Source organism: Tauraco erythrolophus, chromosome 6 (assembly GCF_009769465.1).
Source record: "Tauraco erythrolophus isolate bTauEry1 chromosome 6, bTauEry1.pri, whole genome shotgun sequence".
NCBI lineage: Eukaryota > Metazoa > Chordata > Aves > Musophagiformes > Musophagidae > Tauraco > Tauraco erythrolophus.
In genome coordinates this window covers 49924945-49940239 of record NC_141470.1, presented here as the reverse complement: position 1 = coordinate 49940239, position 15295 = coordinate 49924945, and the positions used below count along the sequence as shown (strand labels likewise).

Below are 15295 nucleotides of genomic sequence, written 5' to 3'. Positions count from 1 at the left end.
AAAAAGATATGAATGGGAAAGATTCTAAGAGTCTGTAAAATGAGAAGTTACAGAGAGAAGACGAATAGAGATTGGTTGTACACTCTTTCTTATAAGATTGAGAGAGCATGTAATTAATCATAGAATCATAGAAGGGTTAGGGTTGGAAGGGACCTCAAAGATCATCTAGTTCCAACCCCTCTGCCATGGGCAGGGAAACCCTCCACTACACCAGGTTGCTCAACGCCTCATCCAACCTGGCCTTGAACACTTCCAGGGATGGGGCATCCATGACTTCTCAGGGCAATTAAGCTAGCAAGTGGTTGGTTCAAAGCAAAACTTTGAATATCTTACGTTGTTGTAATCTTTTCATGTATTTCATCATTGTAATTTGCAATATTGCTTATAAATTAGAGGAGCAATGGCTTGTTTAGTTCATTGTGCAGGTAACTGCTTGTTTGTATAATTAGTAGCAGCATTTAGGAAAAAAGATCTGTGTTTGCTGAACAGTCATGGCAGCAGTATAAATAGTAATTTTAATAATACTGCGATTGTATGATAATATATAAATATATAATGTTTGTATTTTATATATGTACTATAGATTGCATATAATGCTATTTAATATATCAGTAAATTATTAATGCACCTATTACATTTATATACAATATATAATATTCATTCTATTTGTAATGCGATTAAGATTATTAATAAAATCTTAATATAGCAATATTGATATTGTTATCTAAACTGCCTGCTCACATGAGTATTCATTTCATTGCTATTTCTTCTATTGCAGTTTTTTAATAACTTTTTATGTGATTGATTTTTAACCAAAGAAATATACTTATGAACTATGCTTTTAAAGAATCACATTCTTTTCTAAAGAATTAGCTTACATGGATATACACTTTTTTTATAACATTGAAGCTTGTAGATAGTTCCTTCAGGATTAATCATTGGTAAAGTATTTTTGTTGTTTGCTAATATGACTGATGTTTTATGGTTTGTTATATCCAGCGTAGTACACTGTTACAGTCTTGACTCATGGCGTTGCTTTTGAAGATTGTCAGGGAGCTTGATGTGATACAAGCACATTTTTTGGAGTAGACTGCACTTGTGCTGAGAGTTCCCACTGATTTTTCTTATCCTGGCGTGATGGAAAGTTTTAGTCTCTTCAGGTCTTAAGTCTGGGATCTGAATGGGTTGTTTTTCATGTGGGTCAGATTGAGACTTTCCAAGACTAGCAACAAAGATTTTTTAGTTAAGGGCAAGTTAACTCAGTGTGCAGAGACTTTGCAGCATAATGATATTTGACTTCAAGATTGATGAATTTTAATTGTTGTATAGATTTTTGCTTTAAAGTGCCAGGGCAGTAATATGGTTAATGAAACTCATTATTGGTAGATGGCATTTCAGGTTAACAGAACCTTATCCAGAGAAGTGTCGTTTATAGAATTGTGGAGGAAATACCAACTGTTGTTCAGAAAGTACAAACAGTATTGTTTCTACTTCCTCTTCAGCAAATAATAGAAGGGCAGCTTTTGAGAAGCTCCAGAGCCGTCTGGCTTGTGGGGCATGACTACTCATGACCAACTAACTTCATCTGTACACAAAACCCAAAACACGATACTCATTTTGTTCAGTTCTTTGCATCTGGCTATAGACTAGATTTTTTTATGTCATGGGTGTAGATGTAAAGTCTTGTTGTTGAGTCCAACCCTAACTCTCCCTAGAGTGGTAATTAATCTTTCAGCAGTACATACCGTATGTCTAAATGAAAAGTGTGTAATCTGATTGTTCTATATTTAGCTAAGTGTTAACTACACATATTTGCAAAAAGAAAAAGGACATTTCTACTATGTTTTCAACTTCAAAGATATAAACATTGTGAGTATAGATTTTTATTTTTGTTAAACATACTTTACTCCCTGAAGTGAAATAAAAGAAAATTTCATTCTGAAGGCTACATAATCTCCAAAATTATAAATACGTATTGTTCTGCCCAATAAACTGGTAACTGTTAATGGAGATTCAAATTAAGGAAACTGTGCTGTGTATTTTATTTTGTCCTCCTTTTTCCTTAACAGTCTGTTTACTGTTGGCCTGTTTAATTTACAGACACATACATAAACCTGTTTCCGTAGATGTAATAGGTTTTTAATGTTTGAGATGGCTGAAAGAAGTGATTAATTTTTTATGTTTTATCTTGTGTTCTGTTCCTTAGAGTACTCGAATAGCTTTAGACCATCTGGAGTCTGTTCCTGAGAAACTGAGCCTGTTAGAAGATTTCAAAGATATTGGAGTAAGAAAGATTTCATTTGACTCTTTCAGTAGTTCTAAAATATTTTGGTTAATTAATGTCCTCTCCGTATGCACAGATAAATAGGTTAATAAGATATTTTAAATTACATATGTACATATTATATAGACAAAAACATACAGAAATTTATTTTCATGTTTATAGAGACTTTTTGAAGTTTTACTTTGAGTCCTGATTAGTAACACAGCTGAGGTACTCCATAACGTAAGCAAACATTGACAACTGGGCATAATAGTTCAAGTCCTAATTACTGATTCAGAATATTTGCATTGAGTGGTGAATTCTGATATTACTTGTTAAAGAATGAAAATCTTGTAATGAAATAAATTATGCCAATTATTTCAATATTTAAAGTAATGAGTGAAAATAGGTGAGCTTTACAGCTTTTTTTTTTTTTTTTTTTTTTTTTGACATAGTGCCAATAATTGTCACTGATTTTCCCAGTATCACTATCAAATCAAGGTGTGTTTGTCTGGACACAGTGAGACATATTGACAGTAGTGGTGGAGTACTGTCAAGAGTGATAAACGTCAAATGAGATCTTCAGTGGCTAAGTGGCTAAACCACTGTATTATTATTACTTTCCATAAGTTGGTGGTTTACTAAAAAAGAATTTGGAACCTCATTGCACAATATAAATTTAAAATCAGTATTAAAACATAGATCAACGAATGCATAATCTTATTTGCTATGTAGAATTTCTCATCCAGAAGTAATCATAAATTTCAAAACATACTTGTTGGGAACATTATTTATTCTAGGTGTTCTTGCACGAGGTCATGTGTTAATAATTGTATGCTATTTTATTGCTGTCAACATCAACAGACTTAGGAAAACAAATGCTAATTGAAATGTTTGGGTTTTTTTAAGAAAAATATAATTGAGATGTATAGTTTTAATTTCATATTCCAGATATCCCCAGAAGAGCTTTTTGCTCTGACAGAGGTTGACATTTGCCTTCTGTTTCCAGTGGTTCTTCACTGCTAAAGGAAAAACTCTGCTCTCAGCTAGGCAAAGCTTGAATGGGGGGTTTCTGCTATCTCCTTCACACTTGCACTCTCTTGCTTAACATTACTATGAAATAACATTGTCATTTTCTGGTTTGCTGTAGTTATCACTTAACCAGCATTCGTGAGATTCTTTGGTTTAATTTGAGCTCTGTCCTTTTCCCTGATACTTAGTGTTTTGAAGACTGTTTTCTTAAGATGAGTCCCTACCAACAACTGTATATTGTTTAATAAATAATTTATTATTCAAGAGAGCTGAGCTTTATACCTTAGCAGTGAGAATGATGTCTGTTTGGAATTTCATTAATTCATCTATTTGAAAATAATACATTGGATTTTTTGTACAATAGCATATTTTACTCTCAAGTGGTATGCATGAATCAGGTATTTCAAAGCCATTATTTGCTTTCCACTGCTAACAAGTTCTTCTCTCAGGGTTTTCATAGAAGGGAGAAGGAATGAGAGAGTAAATCTTTGATAATACCTCACAAGTTGTCTGGTAGTTGTATTTATTCAGGTGAATCATTAGCTAGTTCAGTGAGAAACATTATGTTTTCTTATCTGAAAACACTGTTTAGTCTATATTCTTAGAACACTTTTTTTCTTCAAGTGATTGTTTCTACAGTATTGTAATTAATTTTTCACCATTACAGGATTTCTTTGTCAGAAGGTATGATATTACTGAATTTTGGAAAGAGTTAAAATAAACCATTCACCAGTTAAGGATGAGGCTGTTCACATTATAACCTATTTCCATTTTAACACTACTTTTCTGTACAGAACATTATGCTTTCAGATGGCCCTTATATTTCAACTTCTGAAAGTTAGTAATTAATTCATTCTTCCAGTGTTGAAAATCCTTGGTGATACTTGTGTTTATAATGGCCAGCCAACATTTATTAACTGCTTTTCACATTACAAAATCATTTAGATCTTTCAATGCATTTCCAGGAGTCCCATTGCCGAAAGGAGATGATTGAAGAAAGGTATACAAAGTATAAAGAAATAGTAAGTTCTCTACAGCAACAGCTGGAAGATTCAAAACAGAGAGTCCAACAGTTCAAGGTATGTGTATGTACTCCACTTTTGTTTCCTGATTACTTTCAATCAGCAGTGTAAGCTTATTTGATGTATATTAACTCCTAGTGCAAACTCAGACTAAAATCGCACATGAATGTTTCTGGTTTATGTAGGTGCCATGACTGATGTAAAATTTGATGACAGAAGTGTTGTTTTCATTGTAAAGTGCCATGGATACTTTCCAAAAATCTTTAAAATTTCACAGAAAAGTGTCTTACTGTGTCTTACTACTCTGAAGTGTTTACCTGCTTTGTCAAATTGCGGTCGACAGCAATTTTTTTGGTTTGTTCAATTTTCCCTTCTCCTTTCATTTAAAAGATAAATATAGAAACCCTTCTGTTTCCTCTGTTAAAAGGTTGATTAGTTTGTAGATCGTGTACAGTGATTTTTCAGTAGTTGATCTTTCCATTCTTTACAAAAGATACTATAAGATGTCTGTGTCATACCTAAACGAAATCGAGGCAAACAGAGGGGAAGTGATTTGCTCAAGGTCACTCAGCGGACTTGATAGCAAGGCTAAGCATAATTTCCTAACTCCCTGCAATACAAATCCAGTGCTCTTGTTGACAAACATTGCCCATAATGAGTTCACCTTCCCAATTGTTAACACGCTTTCTTTCTCTTCGTATTAGCTTGTTCATTGTCCTATCACTTCTCACTGTGTGCCATTGTGATAGCATCTTACTTCGGCAGAACTGCAGTTTCTTATGGACGTGGTTGAAATAAATGATCAGAACTGAAGAATCATGCTAGTATTTCTGCTGCTTATCACAATCAAATCAAGATTCTTTGGCAATGAATCTTACCAGTGTCTCCAAGCAGTTGAGCTCAAAATCTAGGATCACACACCATGTATCAAAAACTTTAAGATGTTTGTGTCTGCCTCCTCCATAGTGGTCTTCCTTCTGTAAAATGAGGACATACTTACCAGTAGGTCTTTGAAAAAGTGAAAAAAGTAAAACAAATACAGAGTATTTTAGCTGAGTACATTGCCATTGTAAGAAGAAGATACTAAGCTACTTGAAAAAGGCATCTTGCTCTTCTGTAAGAAAGAGTTGAAAGGAAGAAACAGGGCAGATACACTTTCAGCCTGTTGCTAATGATAATCGTCAGCTTGCCTTCACACAAGAGTTACTAATTCAGTAGCCATTGAAATTTGGAAAATATTGAAAAGCTAAGTGGAATGCAATCAGCTGACAGTAGAATATAATATTGCACTAAGCTGACTGAGCTTACTGAGCTCGCATGATTTGAACTCTATATTCAGAATCCAGTATAAAGCTGATTCCAAAACAATATTTCCTCTTTCTTTAGACAACAGGGAGCATTTAATGGCTTCCATTTAGTCAGGCCTAATTGGGGTTTTGCATGACATACAGTACTCTGCTGTCACGGCTGTTACAAATAGAACAGAATGTTCAGAAACAAGTAACAGACGGGTGCTAATCTGATTTCAGGAACAGGCTAGCTTAGTCTAAAAAAAACCTTTTTAATGCTTGCCTTTGTTACCCTCCCTTGGAACCAACTCAACTGCATTGTTGTTTACTTTTTTTATTTTACTATTTGTCAATTGGGAGTCTCTGAAATTGATTGGTGGAAGAGCGTAGGCTTGAGGACATCGAAGTTAATTCTTTCTAGTAGTTTTGGTTCATGGTCTGTACACAACATAGTGCTTCTGCTATACAAAGTAGACAGATACTTGGTAGGTGATCTTTTAAAAAAGGGAGTTCTTGTAAAATTTTCACATTGACCATTTTAGATGAAATTACTTGTGGAATTTGTCTTTCTCGTCTGTTATGATCTTCTTTCTAGCCTTTCTTGTAATACACTTCCTTCAGCTTGCTTGCCAACATTTAATCTCAGACAGTCATTATCCCATCTCCTAGCCTCTTTTCATTTTAAGGAGCGAAAATGATACCAAAGTTGAATGTTTCCCTAAAAGCAGTTATTTTTCTTCCTTTCTTATGATTTCATTTGTCCTCACTTAGTCTTCCCACTCCTTTGTAGTCTTGTCAGATGGCTGTGAAATACCTGTTCCTTAGAAGCCCAGAAAAATCACAATTGCTATTTGTATGTGTTAAAATGTAAGATTTCCAGTAATAAAGGAGGCCAGAGGCTGGCAGAATACCATTAAGTACAACAATCATAATTTTTCCACTAAGAAAGGGCTGAGAGATACTAGATAAATAAGATATTGGGGAAAAAGAAGGTAAATATAATGTATAAAAATAAAATAAATAATAGAGAATATCAATTGAAGCAAAATCAGAACAGAAAGCTAGAGGAAAACTAAAGATAAATGCTATGATTGATAGATAGATAGATAGATAGATGGATGCAAATATTTTAGGACAGTTCCCCTGCCATGAACAACTGACCATCTAATCAAGCATAGCATACTGATGTAATTGTAAATTAAGCACATTCTGTAAGTTAAAATTTCTGTAAAGAGAAAGCCATTTTGTATTGCAGAAGCTGGCAGAAGCACCTTGCTTGTTTAAAAGCTCTGTTCTAAGATAGCATTTCTGGAAGCAGAATGAAAAGACAAAAACTTTTTTTATTCTTTAGAAGTTGTTATTGTGCTACGTACACGTTAGGTATTAAGTCTCTCATCAGCACATAAGGGGATTAGTATGTATAATTCCCATTAGTCTTAATAGGAGTAAATTCCTCTTCAACGATGGGACAAAAGTTCATTGTATCTCTAAATTAATGTTGAATTTTATTTTGTTTCCTGTTTAGTTTTCAAATCTTAGTATCAGCATGAATCATAAATTGCAAGATGTTTTAACAAAATTCCCTGAGGCTGTTTATGATAAGAATTCAGTAGCAAAATTGAATGTTTTATGAAAGTGATGCATTTGTGCATTATTATCTCTTCTCATTTCAAGAAACTGAGTAATTTGGATACCAAGCCAAGCTTTTAATCTTATTTCAGAAGGTATTGCAACTGGGGACTACTTGCTGCAGTGCTAATAAAGATTTACAGAGATTTTTGTTTAAATGGCCTTTTTAAAAGGATTTTCTTTTTTTAGCTTATAGACCAAATGACTTTACTCACCAAAAAGCTATACTATATGAGTCTAGCCGTAAATAGTAACATTCTACTTCAGACTTTATTTAATGGTTTAACAAAAAAAATGGAAAAGCAACTTCAGGTATTTTGATACGAGAAATCAATGAAGTTTGAGTTTCCTCAGTGGCAGGGAAAATGGATTTAATTTTTATTACTACTTGTGGAACTTCAGTGAATTAATGTGGACCATTCATTGATGAGGAATTCATCATTCACTGATGTCTGCCCTGCTGCTATGCTTTGTCCTGAACTGTGGATGTGATGTAAACAGGAAAGAGAACATTTTTACACCTTATTGTAGTGACGAAAACTTGTGATGCTCCTAATACTTTTCTCAAGGCAAAGCAGTTTTTTGCAGACATTTTGTAGTGATAAAATGTGCGTGAAATTCATAAGCAAAGTAATATGAACCTAACTGCAACACTGAGAATTCAAATCAGTATTTTACAGCATGTGTGAAATCACAACATATAGCTGTATGTGTGCTACTGGGGGGTTTTTCAAAGCTTACAGATTCTTAGTATTAACAGATAAAAATTATTTTTATTTGGGTGCAATAGGATGTGAAAATGGATGCTGAAATTTCTGATGCAGAAGTGGCTGCTCCTTCTTCTAGTTGGCGAACTCAAAACAGCTTTTTGTCCAGCTCACTGCTCTCAGATTCAGATTGTAAGTATGGTTTAATAGAAAAAATCTACAAATAATGTACTTTCCTCTTTTAAAGCTGTTTTATTTGAGAGAGTAAGACATTGTACTTATTGACAAAAAAATGCTAGAACCATCTTAAGAGCCCTCCTGTGTTTTAGCTTTAGATACTGAATGGATGCCTTTGCCTAGAAAGTTAATTCTAGACATTACATCCCACTGATAGTTGTTTATTTTTGCTTTTTCTTTTATCGGAGACGTACAATATATTCTGTTTATCATCCAAATCTACACCAAAAAAAGCTGCACTTGCATTCTGAATCTCTGCATGAAGAATCATACCTGTGTAAGCTGTGTATCTTTTCAGAGACTAGACAGGCATCCTCAGCCAAAGATTCTTTCACAGATCTTTCATTTGTACCAATTAGTCTCATGCTTGTGTAGCATTTTAACAGTGAAAGATGAATTCACTAATTCAGCTTCTACTTCAGTAATCGTTTTTAACAATTCTTTCTACCCTCTAGTGCGTATACAACTGTGGTCATGAAAGGTCATGGAATATGTGATACAGCTAGGAACTGCTTGGTAAAAGATAGGACATAGAATCATAGAATGGTTTGTGTTGGAAGGGACCTCAATGATCATCTAGTTCCAACCCCCTGCCATGGGCAGGGACACCTTCTGTGGGCAGGGACACCTTCCACTAAACCAAGTTGCTCAAAGCCTCATCCAGCCTGGCCTTGAACACTTCCAGGGATGGGGCAGCCACAACTTCTCTGGGCAACCTGTTCCAGTGCCTCTCCACCCTCAGAGTGAATAATTTCTTCCTTAGATCTAATTGAAATCTGCCCTCTTTCAGTTTAAAGCCATTGCCCCTTGTCCTATCACTACACGCCCTTGTAAAAAGTCCCTCTCAAGCTTTCTTGTAGGCCCCCTTCAGATACTGGAAGGCTGCTAGAAGGTCTACCTGGAGCCTTCTCCAGGTTGAACAGTCCCAACTCTCAGCCTGTCTTCATAGGAGAGGTGCTCCAGCCCTCAGATCATCTTTGTGGCCCTCCTCTGGACCCGCTCAAGCAGCTCCATGTCCTTCTTGTGCTGGGAATTCCAGAGCTGAATGCAGTATTCCAGGTGGGGTCTCATGAGAGCAGAGTAGAGGGGCAGAATCCCCTCCCTTGACCTGCTGGCCATGCTTCTTTGGATTCTTAGCATACGGTTGGCTTTCTGGGCTGCAAGCGCACATTGCCAACTCACATTGAGCTTCTCATCAACCAGCACTCCCAAGTCCTTCTCCTCAATCCCTTCTCCGCCCAGCCTGTACTTGTGCTTGGGACTGCCACGACCCACGTGCAGGACCTTGCACTTGGCCTTGTTGAACTTCATGAGGTTCTCACAGGCCCACCTCTCCAGCCTGTCAAGGTCCCTCTGGATGGCATCCCTTCCCTCCAGTGTGTCCACAACACCACACAGCTTGGTGTCATCTGCAAACTTGCTGAGGGTGCACTCGGTCCCACTGTCCATGTCACCAACAAAGATGTTAAATAGCACCGGCCCCAGTACTGACCCCTGAGGAACACCACTTGTCACTGATCTCCACTTGGACATTGAACCATTGACCGCAACTCTTTGAGTATGGCCATCCAGCCAATTCCTTATTCACTGTTGGTCTATCCATCAAATCCATGTCTCCAATTTAGAGACAAGAGGGTTGTGTAGAACAGTGTCAAATGCTTTGCTCAACTCCAGGTAGATGATGTCAGTTGCTCTTCCCTTATCCACCAACGCTGTAACCCCATCATAGAAGACCATCAAATTTGTCACTGGCCTCCATGTGGACATTGAACCGTTGACCACAACTCTTTGAGTGCAACCATCCAGCCAATTCCATATCCACCGAGTGGTCCATCCATCAAATCCATGTCTTTCCAGTTTAGAGATAAGGATGTCGTGTGGGACATTATCAAATGCTTTAGATAAGTCCAGGTAGACAATGTCAGTTGCTCTTCCCCTATACATTAGTGCTGTAACCTCATCATAGAAGGCCACCAAATTAGTCAGGAAGAATTTACCCTTAGTGAAGCCATGTTGGCTGTCACCAATCACCCCCTTGTTTTCCATGTGCCTTAGTATAGTTGCTAGGAGGATCTGCTCCATGATCTTGCTGGGCACAGAGGTGAGACTGACTGGCCTGTAGTTCCCTGGGTCTTCTTTTTTTCCTTTTTTAATAATAGGGGCTATGTTTCCCCTTTTCCAGTCGCCGGGAACTTCACCAGACTGCCATGACTTCTCAATATTAGGTATTTATTAGGTATTTATTAGGTATTCTGGTGCAGGCACACCTTTGCATGAGTGTCAAAACGATAAAAGAGTTTTTTAAGGGTTTTCTTGAGCATATCAGCATATGGATATCAAAATACTTTTCTTTAGAAGGATATCACCTTCCATTTATTTTCAATATAGCCATTTTGTGTACTGGGAACCTATTCAGTAAGTTGCATTCTATATAATGGAAAGTCCTATTTCAGGCTTCATTGCACTTTCAAACCTTTGCATCTTAGAATGTGTGCTGGAGTACGTCACTGCTCACCAGTAAGGCCTGTGTTGATCTGATGAGGTTGAAGATAATTGGTTTCTTTTCCTTTCAGAATCTGTGGGTTGTGATTAATATCTTTCTGCAGAGCATACTGAATAACGATAGTGGGAACAAAGTATAAGAGGAAATGCCTCCGTCTCATCTGAACTTCAGGAACAGTTTCCCCTGATTCAGAGTTGGTTTTCCATTTTCCCTAATCTCATCCCTGTCAAAGTCTTGCAAGTCAAAATACAGCTCAACCTGATTGAGATATAAAAAAGAAATAATTCATACTTTCCAGGCATGTTGGACTAGGTGACCTCCAGGGGTCTCTTCCAACCCCAACGACTCTGATTCCACTGCAAAAACTTGCTGAAATTAAAAGATGCAGCACAAATGTTCCTAAAATATTACATTATCTTTATATCGCTTAACCTGAATGGAACTTGCTAGGAATTTCTTACTTTAGTACTTTTAATCAATTTTACGCAGTTGTCAGATAGGATCCATGTGATCTGAATATCAATCTGATGAAGTAGTTCTGGGTATTTATTCTGTGATTCAACTGTGTTTTACCAGCACTAAGCTTTCTGGAGGTGAAAAAATAAGTGAGTGATGAAAGACAGTAGTGATTCAATGTTGATCATTACGAAATATTTGCAAAGTCTTCAGCATTTGAGGAAGGCTCCTTTTGAAACCATGTTCAGGCATGGCTGAAGGAATTTTTGTTTTTCTTGCTTAAAACTTTTAGGAAGGTATTTTCTACATCATAAATTAATCTGATCTTCATATTTCATATTTTCCAAATCCCAGAATGGTGCTGAGATGGTCAAGAGCTTTTTTTAAAAAAGATTATATTTTTTTAAAAGCAAAAAAGTAAGAAAACAGTGAATGTGTTTCACCTTTTACTATTTGTTTTTAAGGGAAAGGAACTGAATAAAAAAATCTTTAGAGTTTTAGTATCTTACTTGTATTCTATAAAAATCCATTAGTCAAATTTTCTAAGACTAAATCAGAAAAGTAGACATAGAGTATTTTTCCCATCCTTGATTTTATTTGACTCTGATAGACTGAAGGTGGTATTCTTAATTCCTCACTTTGCTGATTCTTTTCTCCTAAGATTTAGTGTTATTATATACTAGTACTATTAGTATATAGTACTATTATATAGTATACTATATAATAGTATACTACTACTATTATATACTAACATTATATAATGTTATTAGCATACTAGAGTATGCTCCTAGCTGTCATTCCAGAAAGGCATAGGTTTCCCATAGGTTCTATCACATCTTTTGAGGCCCTTTGTGGATGTCTGTGGTAGCTTAGGGCACTAAGGTGTGTGAATTACTCCATAATATTCAGTTAGTGACTGAACGTTTGACCTTTATGCTGAACCTGATGTCCACCAGTCAAATGTGTATTTTGAAGTTATTGCTATAGTTCTTGCGGATGGTGAAAATTCTGCAATGGTATGAACATTAAGGAGCTTTTCTTGTAATTGCCAGTGAGTGGCAAATGATAAAATCAGCTGCTTTGATCATGTTAGTCACATGAACACCACGAACTTTTAATTTCAGTAATGATGTTAACTAGTTATGATTTGAGACTTTGACAGCAAAGTATAATTTGAGGTCTTTTGCTCCCAAAACTCCTGTAGCTTTTAATAAATCTACCTATAAATGTCATCACCTAGTTTTTCTGATTAATTTATCTTCTTACTTCTTCAGAAACAGAAGAATGGACTTGGACTCTTTTTTTCATTTACCTTTGAAGCAGTGATTTAGTGTTTCCCCACTCCATCTCTCTTAAATTCATGAAACGTTATAGATTATAGAGTCAATAAGTAATGCAGAAGCTCCTTTCCCCTTGTGTGGGTCTCATGACTTGTAGAGAGCACCAGGAGGAGAGTAGACACGTTTGATATAATTTAATTTATCTGTGAGGAGGATCATGGGATTTAAGTTTAAAAGTGATTGAAGAAAGAGGGACAAGAAGAATGAAGAAATAAGTAAGGGAACAGCAATCTACTTCCATATATACATTTAGTAAAAAGTTGCCAATGCAGCAGGCAGTTACAAGGAAAAGTAATTAACATTAACATTCTGGTTTATGTCTGGTCTTCATGTTTCTGGTAGAATTTCTACAATTGTAACAGCTTTTCCATAACAAACTATTTTAAAGATGCTGTGGGAATGAGCTTGTATTTTTATACTCATTTTCTTAGAAAGGAAGAACTTTAACTAAGAAAATAATTTATACAAGGAAGCATTCATTAGACATGGTTTGCAGTCCGTATTATTATCGGACCAAAATGGTGGGTCTAAAAAGTCACTACTATTTGTTATCTAGTTAATAATCCTCAGAAACTGTTTCTCATGGCCACTGTATTTTTCTTAAATTTTGTATTGCAAAGGTCCCTAGAGTTACACATGCTTTGCATTAGCTTTGTAAATTCGGTCCTGCCTTTCTCTTCTTACAGTTTGTCACTTCAAGGTTTTAACCTGGATGGTATCCCAGATGCCATATGGCTTTCAGACTTTCTGTTGTTGGGAATTTATGTTCCAGGGATTCAGAAGCTGTGACTTTATGGAGAAGAAAATAGCCACCAGTTTTCCCAACTTCTGTAGCTGGGATCCCAATCTCCTCTGACCCTTTGGCTGTGGTGATACAACATTCTTGTGTCAACATGGTATATAGTAGGAATGATATCATGGTTGAATAAAAACAAGTTGCCCTGAATGCTGATTTTATTGTCAAAACAATTAACTCCTGCAATGTCTGTCTTTGTCTGTCTTTACCCCTCTTTATATACTTTTTCTTAAGTTCTTAAGACAATTCATATTTATAAGTATAAATAAGTAACTTAATTAAAAGTAAAAAGACATTGTAACATCATGACACTGTGAGACACCATTCTAGAACAAAACTTTCCAATGTTGCTCGAGGGTGAGAACCTGGAATGATTGGAAACTTGACGTCATCACTTTGAAAAATGCAAATTGATTTAGTTTAGCAATGAATTTTCTTTATGGTTTTTCACTTTTCTTTGAATACTGACCACAGGAGGTACCATTGAAAGAGCATACAGTAGCATAGTTCTGGGCAAATACTGAAAAATTTATGCTGAAAAATGATAACTCACTGCTTTACTAATGTCCTAAACACAGTAATTTAATTCTCCTTCTGAAAGTGAAAACATCTCACTCCTCCGAATCAAACTGCAAAGACTTGCTCCCTATTAAACAACTTTTGGTTATATAGTGCTATAATTTTACTGGAGTATTAATTAATTCCACTCTGAGTATTTATTTCAAACAATCAGGAAGGACCACTTTTCTTACATGCTTCTGATATAAGGAAGGCTATTAGAAGAAGAGTGTGTTGTATAAGTTGATATCCACTTTCTTCACCTTAATTTCTGCCTTTTATTAAATAATTGCAAGATGTTTAGGTATTTGGATTTTTTTCCCCCAGCACTTTATCATAAGATGTTCTGTCAATCTCTACTGTCTAGATTTTGATGCAATATAATGTATTTAGAAATAAGCATTATATGTGCACCCTGCTGCCAAGGTATATACACGGTATGGCATCCTATGAACACCTGTTCAATGTCACTTGTTGACTTTAGTCCATGCTATCGGTAAAGATATTCCTTTGGGAATTTTCTGACTGGTTTGTTTTGTCTTATTTAAACAAAAATGCTGGAAAATTAAATGAAAAAGAAATGTTAGTGGAATTATCAAATTTTTAAAAATGCAGTTTACATTTGTTCTGTATAAGAAAGCTCTTGGCCATGCTTGTATTATATAGTATTAAAATCTGTTTCTCTAGAGAAATAAGTCACTTTCTTGTTCAATAGCATTATAAATATTGAATATTTATTAATACTATATTACTTTCTGTGGAAATTATAATATTGTGTAATGAAATACATGTTTCATATAAACATTGATGATCAGTCAGCAAAATGTATGTGTTTCTCTGAAGATATTTAATTAATTTTTTTGTCTGACTTATTTCTAGCATTTACGAAAAAAATGGTTCCTCTTGATACAAGTGCCACCAAGGAAGATTCCTTTAATGTTGCTGCCAGTGAAATGAAGCTGCAAGCAGAAAGAAGGAAGCAGTAGAGTATTTTACAAAAACACACCAGCTTTCTCTGTGGTAAATTTAATTCCACTCTTTTTTGATTTTAAACAATAGTAATTCCATCTGTTATAGGAGTGATGCACCCTTAATGATTCAGCTATTGCCAAACACTTAAATAAAAGAGCACCAAGAGCAAGTCTAATGAACTCTTGCGATGATTTATGTAACTTGTACACCAAAAGTTTTCTGGGATTATGCTATTCTCTTGTATTTGTTTCTGCAGTCCTCCTAATACAAAATTTATTGTATTCTTGAAATATTATGAACTGAAAAACCTGTGACATTAATCTTTGATATGAGCTTATTTACCCCTGTACAGGAATTGTTCTGACTTTTGATTTTTTAATAACATTTAATAACATTATTAATAATGAAAAAATATTCAGAAATTACCTTTTTCCTAATATTTATTATGAGAGTTATTATACAGTGTTGTGCAGACACATTTGTGATTTTAA

The 15295-nt window shown here is 35.4% G+C and overlaps 1 protein-coding gene across 1 annotated transcript in view; it reads left to right on the top strand.

Annotated features, from left to right (window-relative positions):
• The window catches only part of CEP128 (centrosomal protein 128), a 142144-nt gene extending 127326 nt beyond the window's left edge, over nucleotides 1–14818 (top strand). Inside the window, exons 20-23 of the mRNA XM_086613474.1 lie at nucleotides 2207–2284; nucleotides 4261–4374; nucleotides 8026–8134; nucleotides 14712–14818. Coding sequence (XP_086469600.1) covers nucleotides 2207–2284; nucleotides 4261–4374; nucleotides 8026–8134; nucleotides 14712–14818 — 408 coding nt within the window. The remainder of the gene's footprint in view (nucleotides 1–2206; nucleotides 2285–4260; nucleotides 4375–8025; nucleotides 8135–14711) is intronic.
• Nucleotides 14819–15295: the final 477 nt, after the last annotated feature.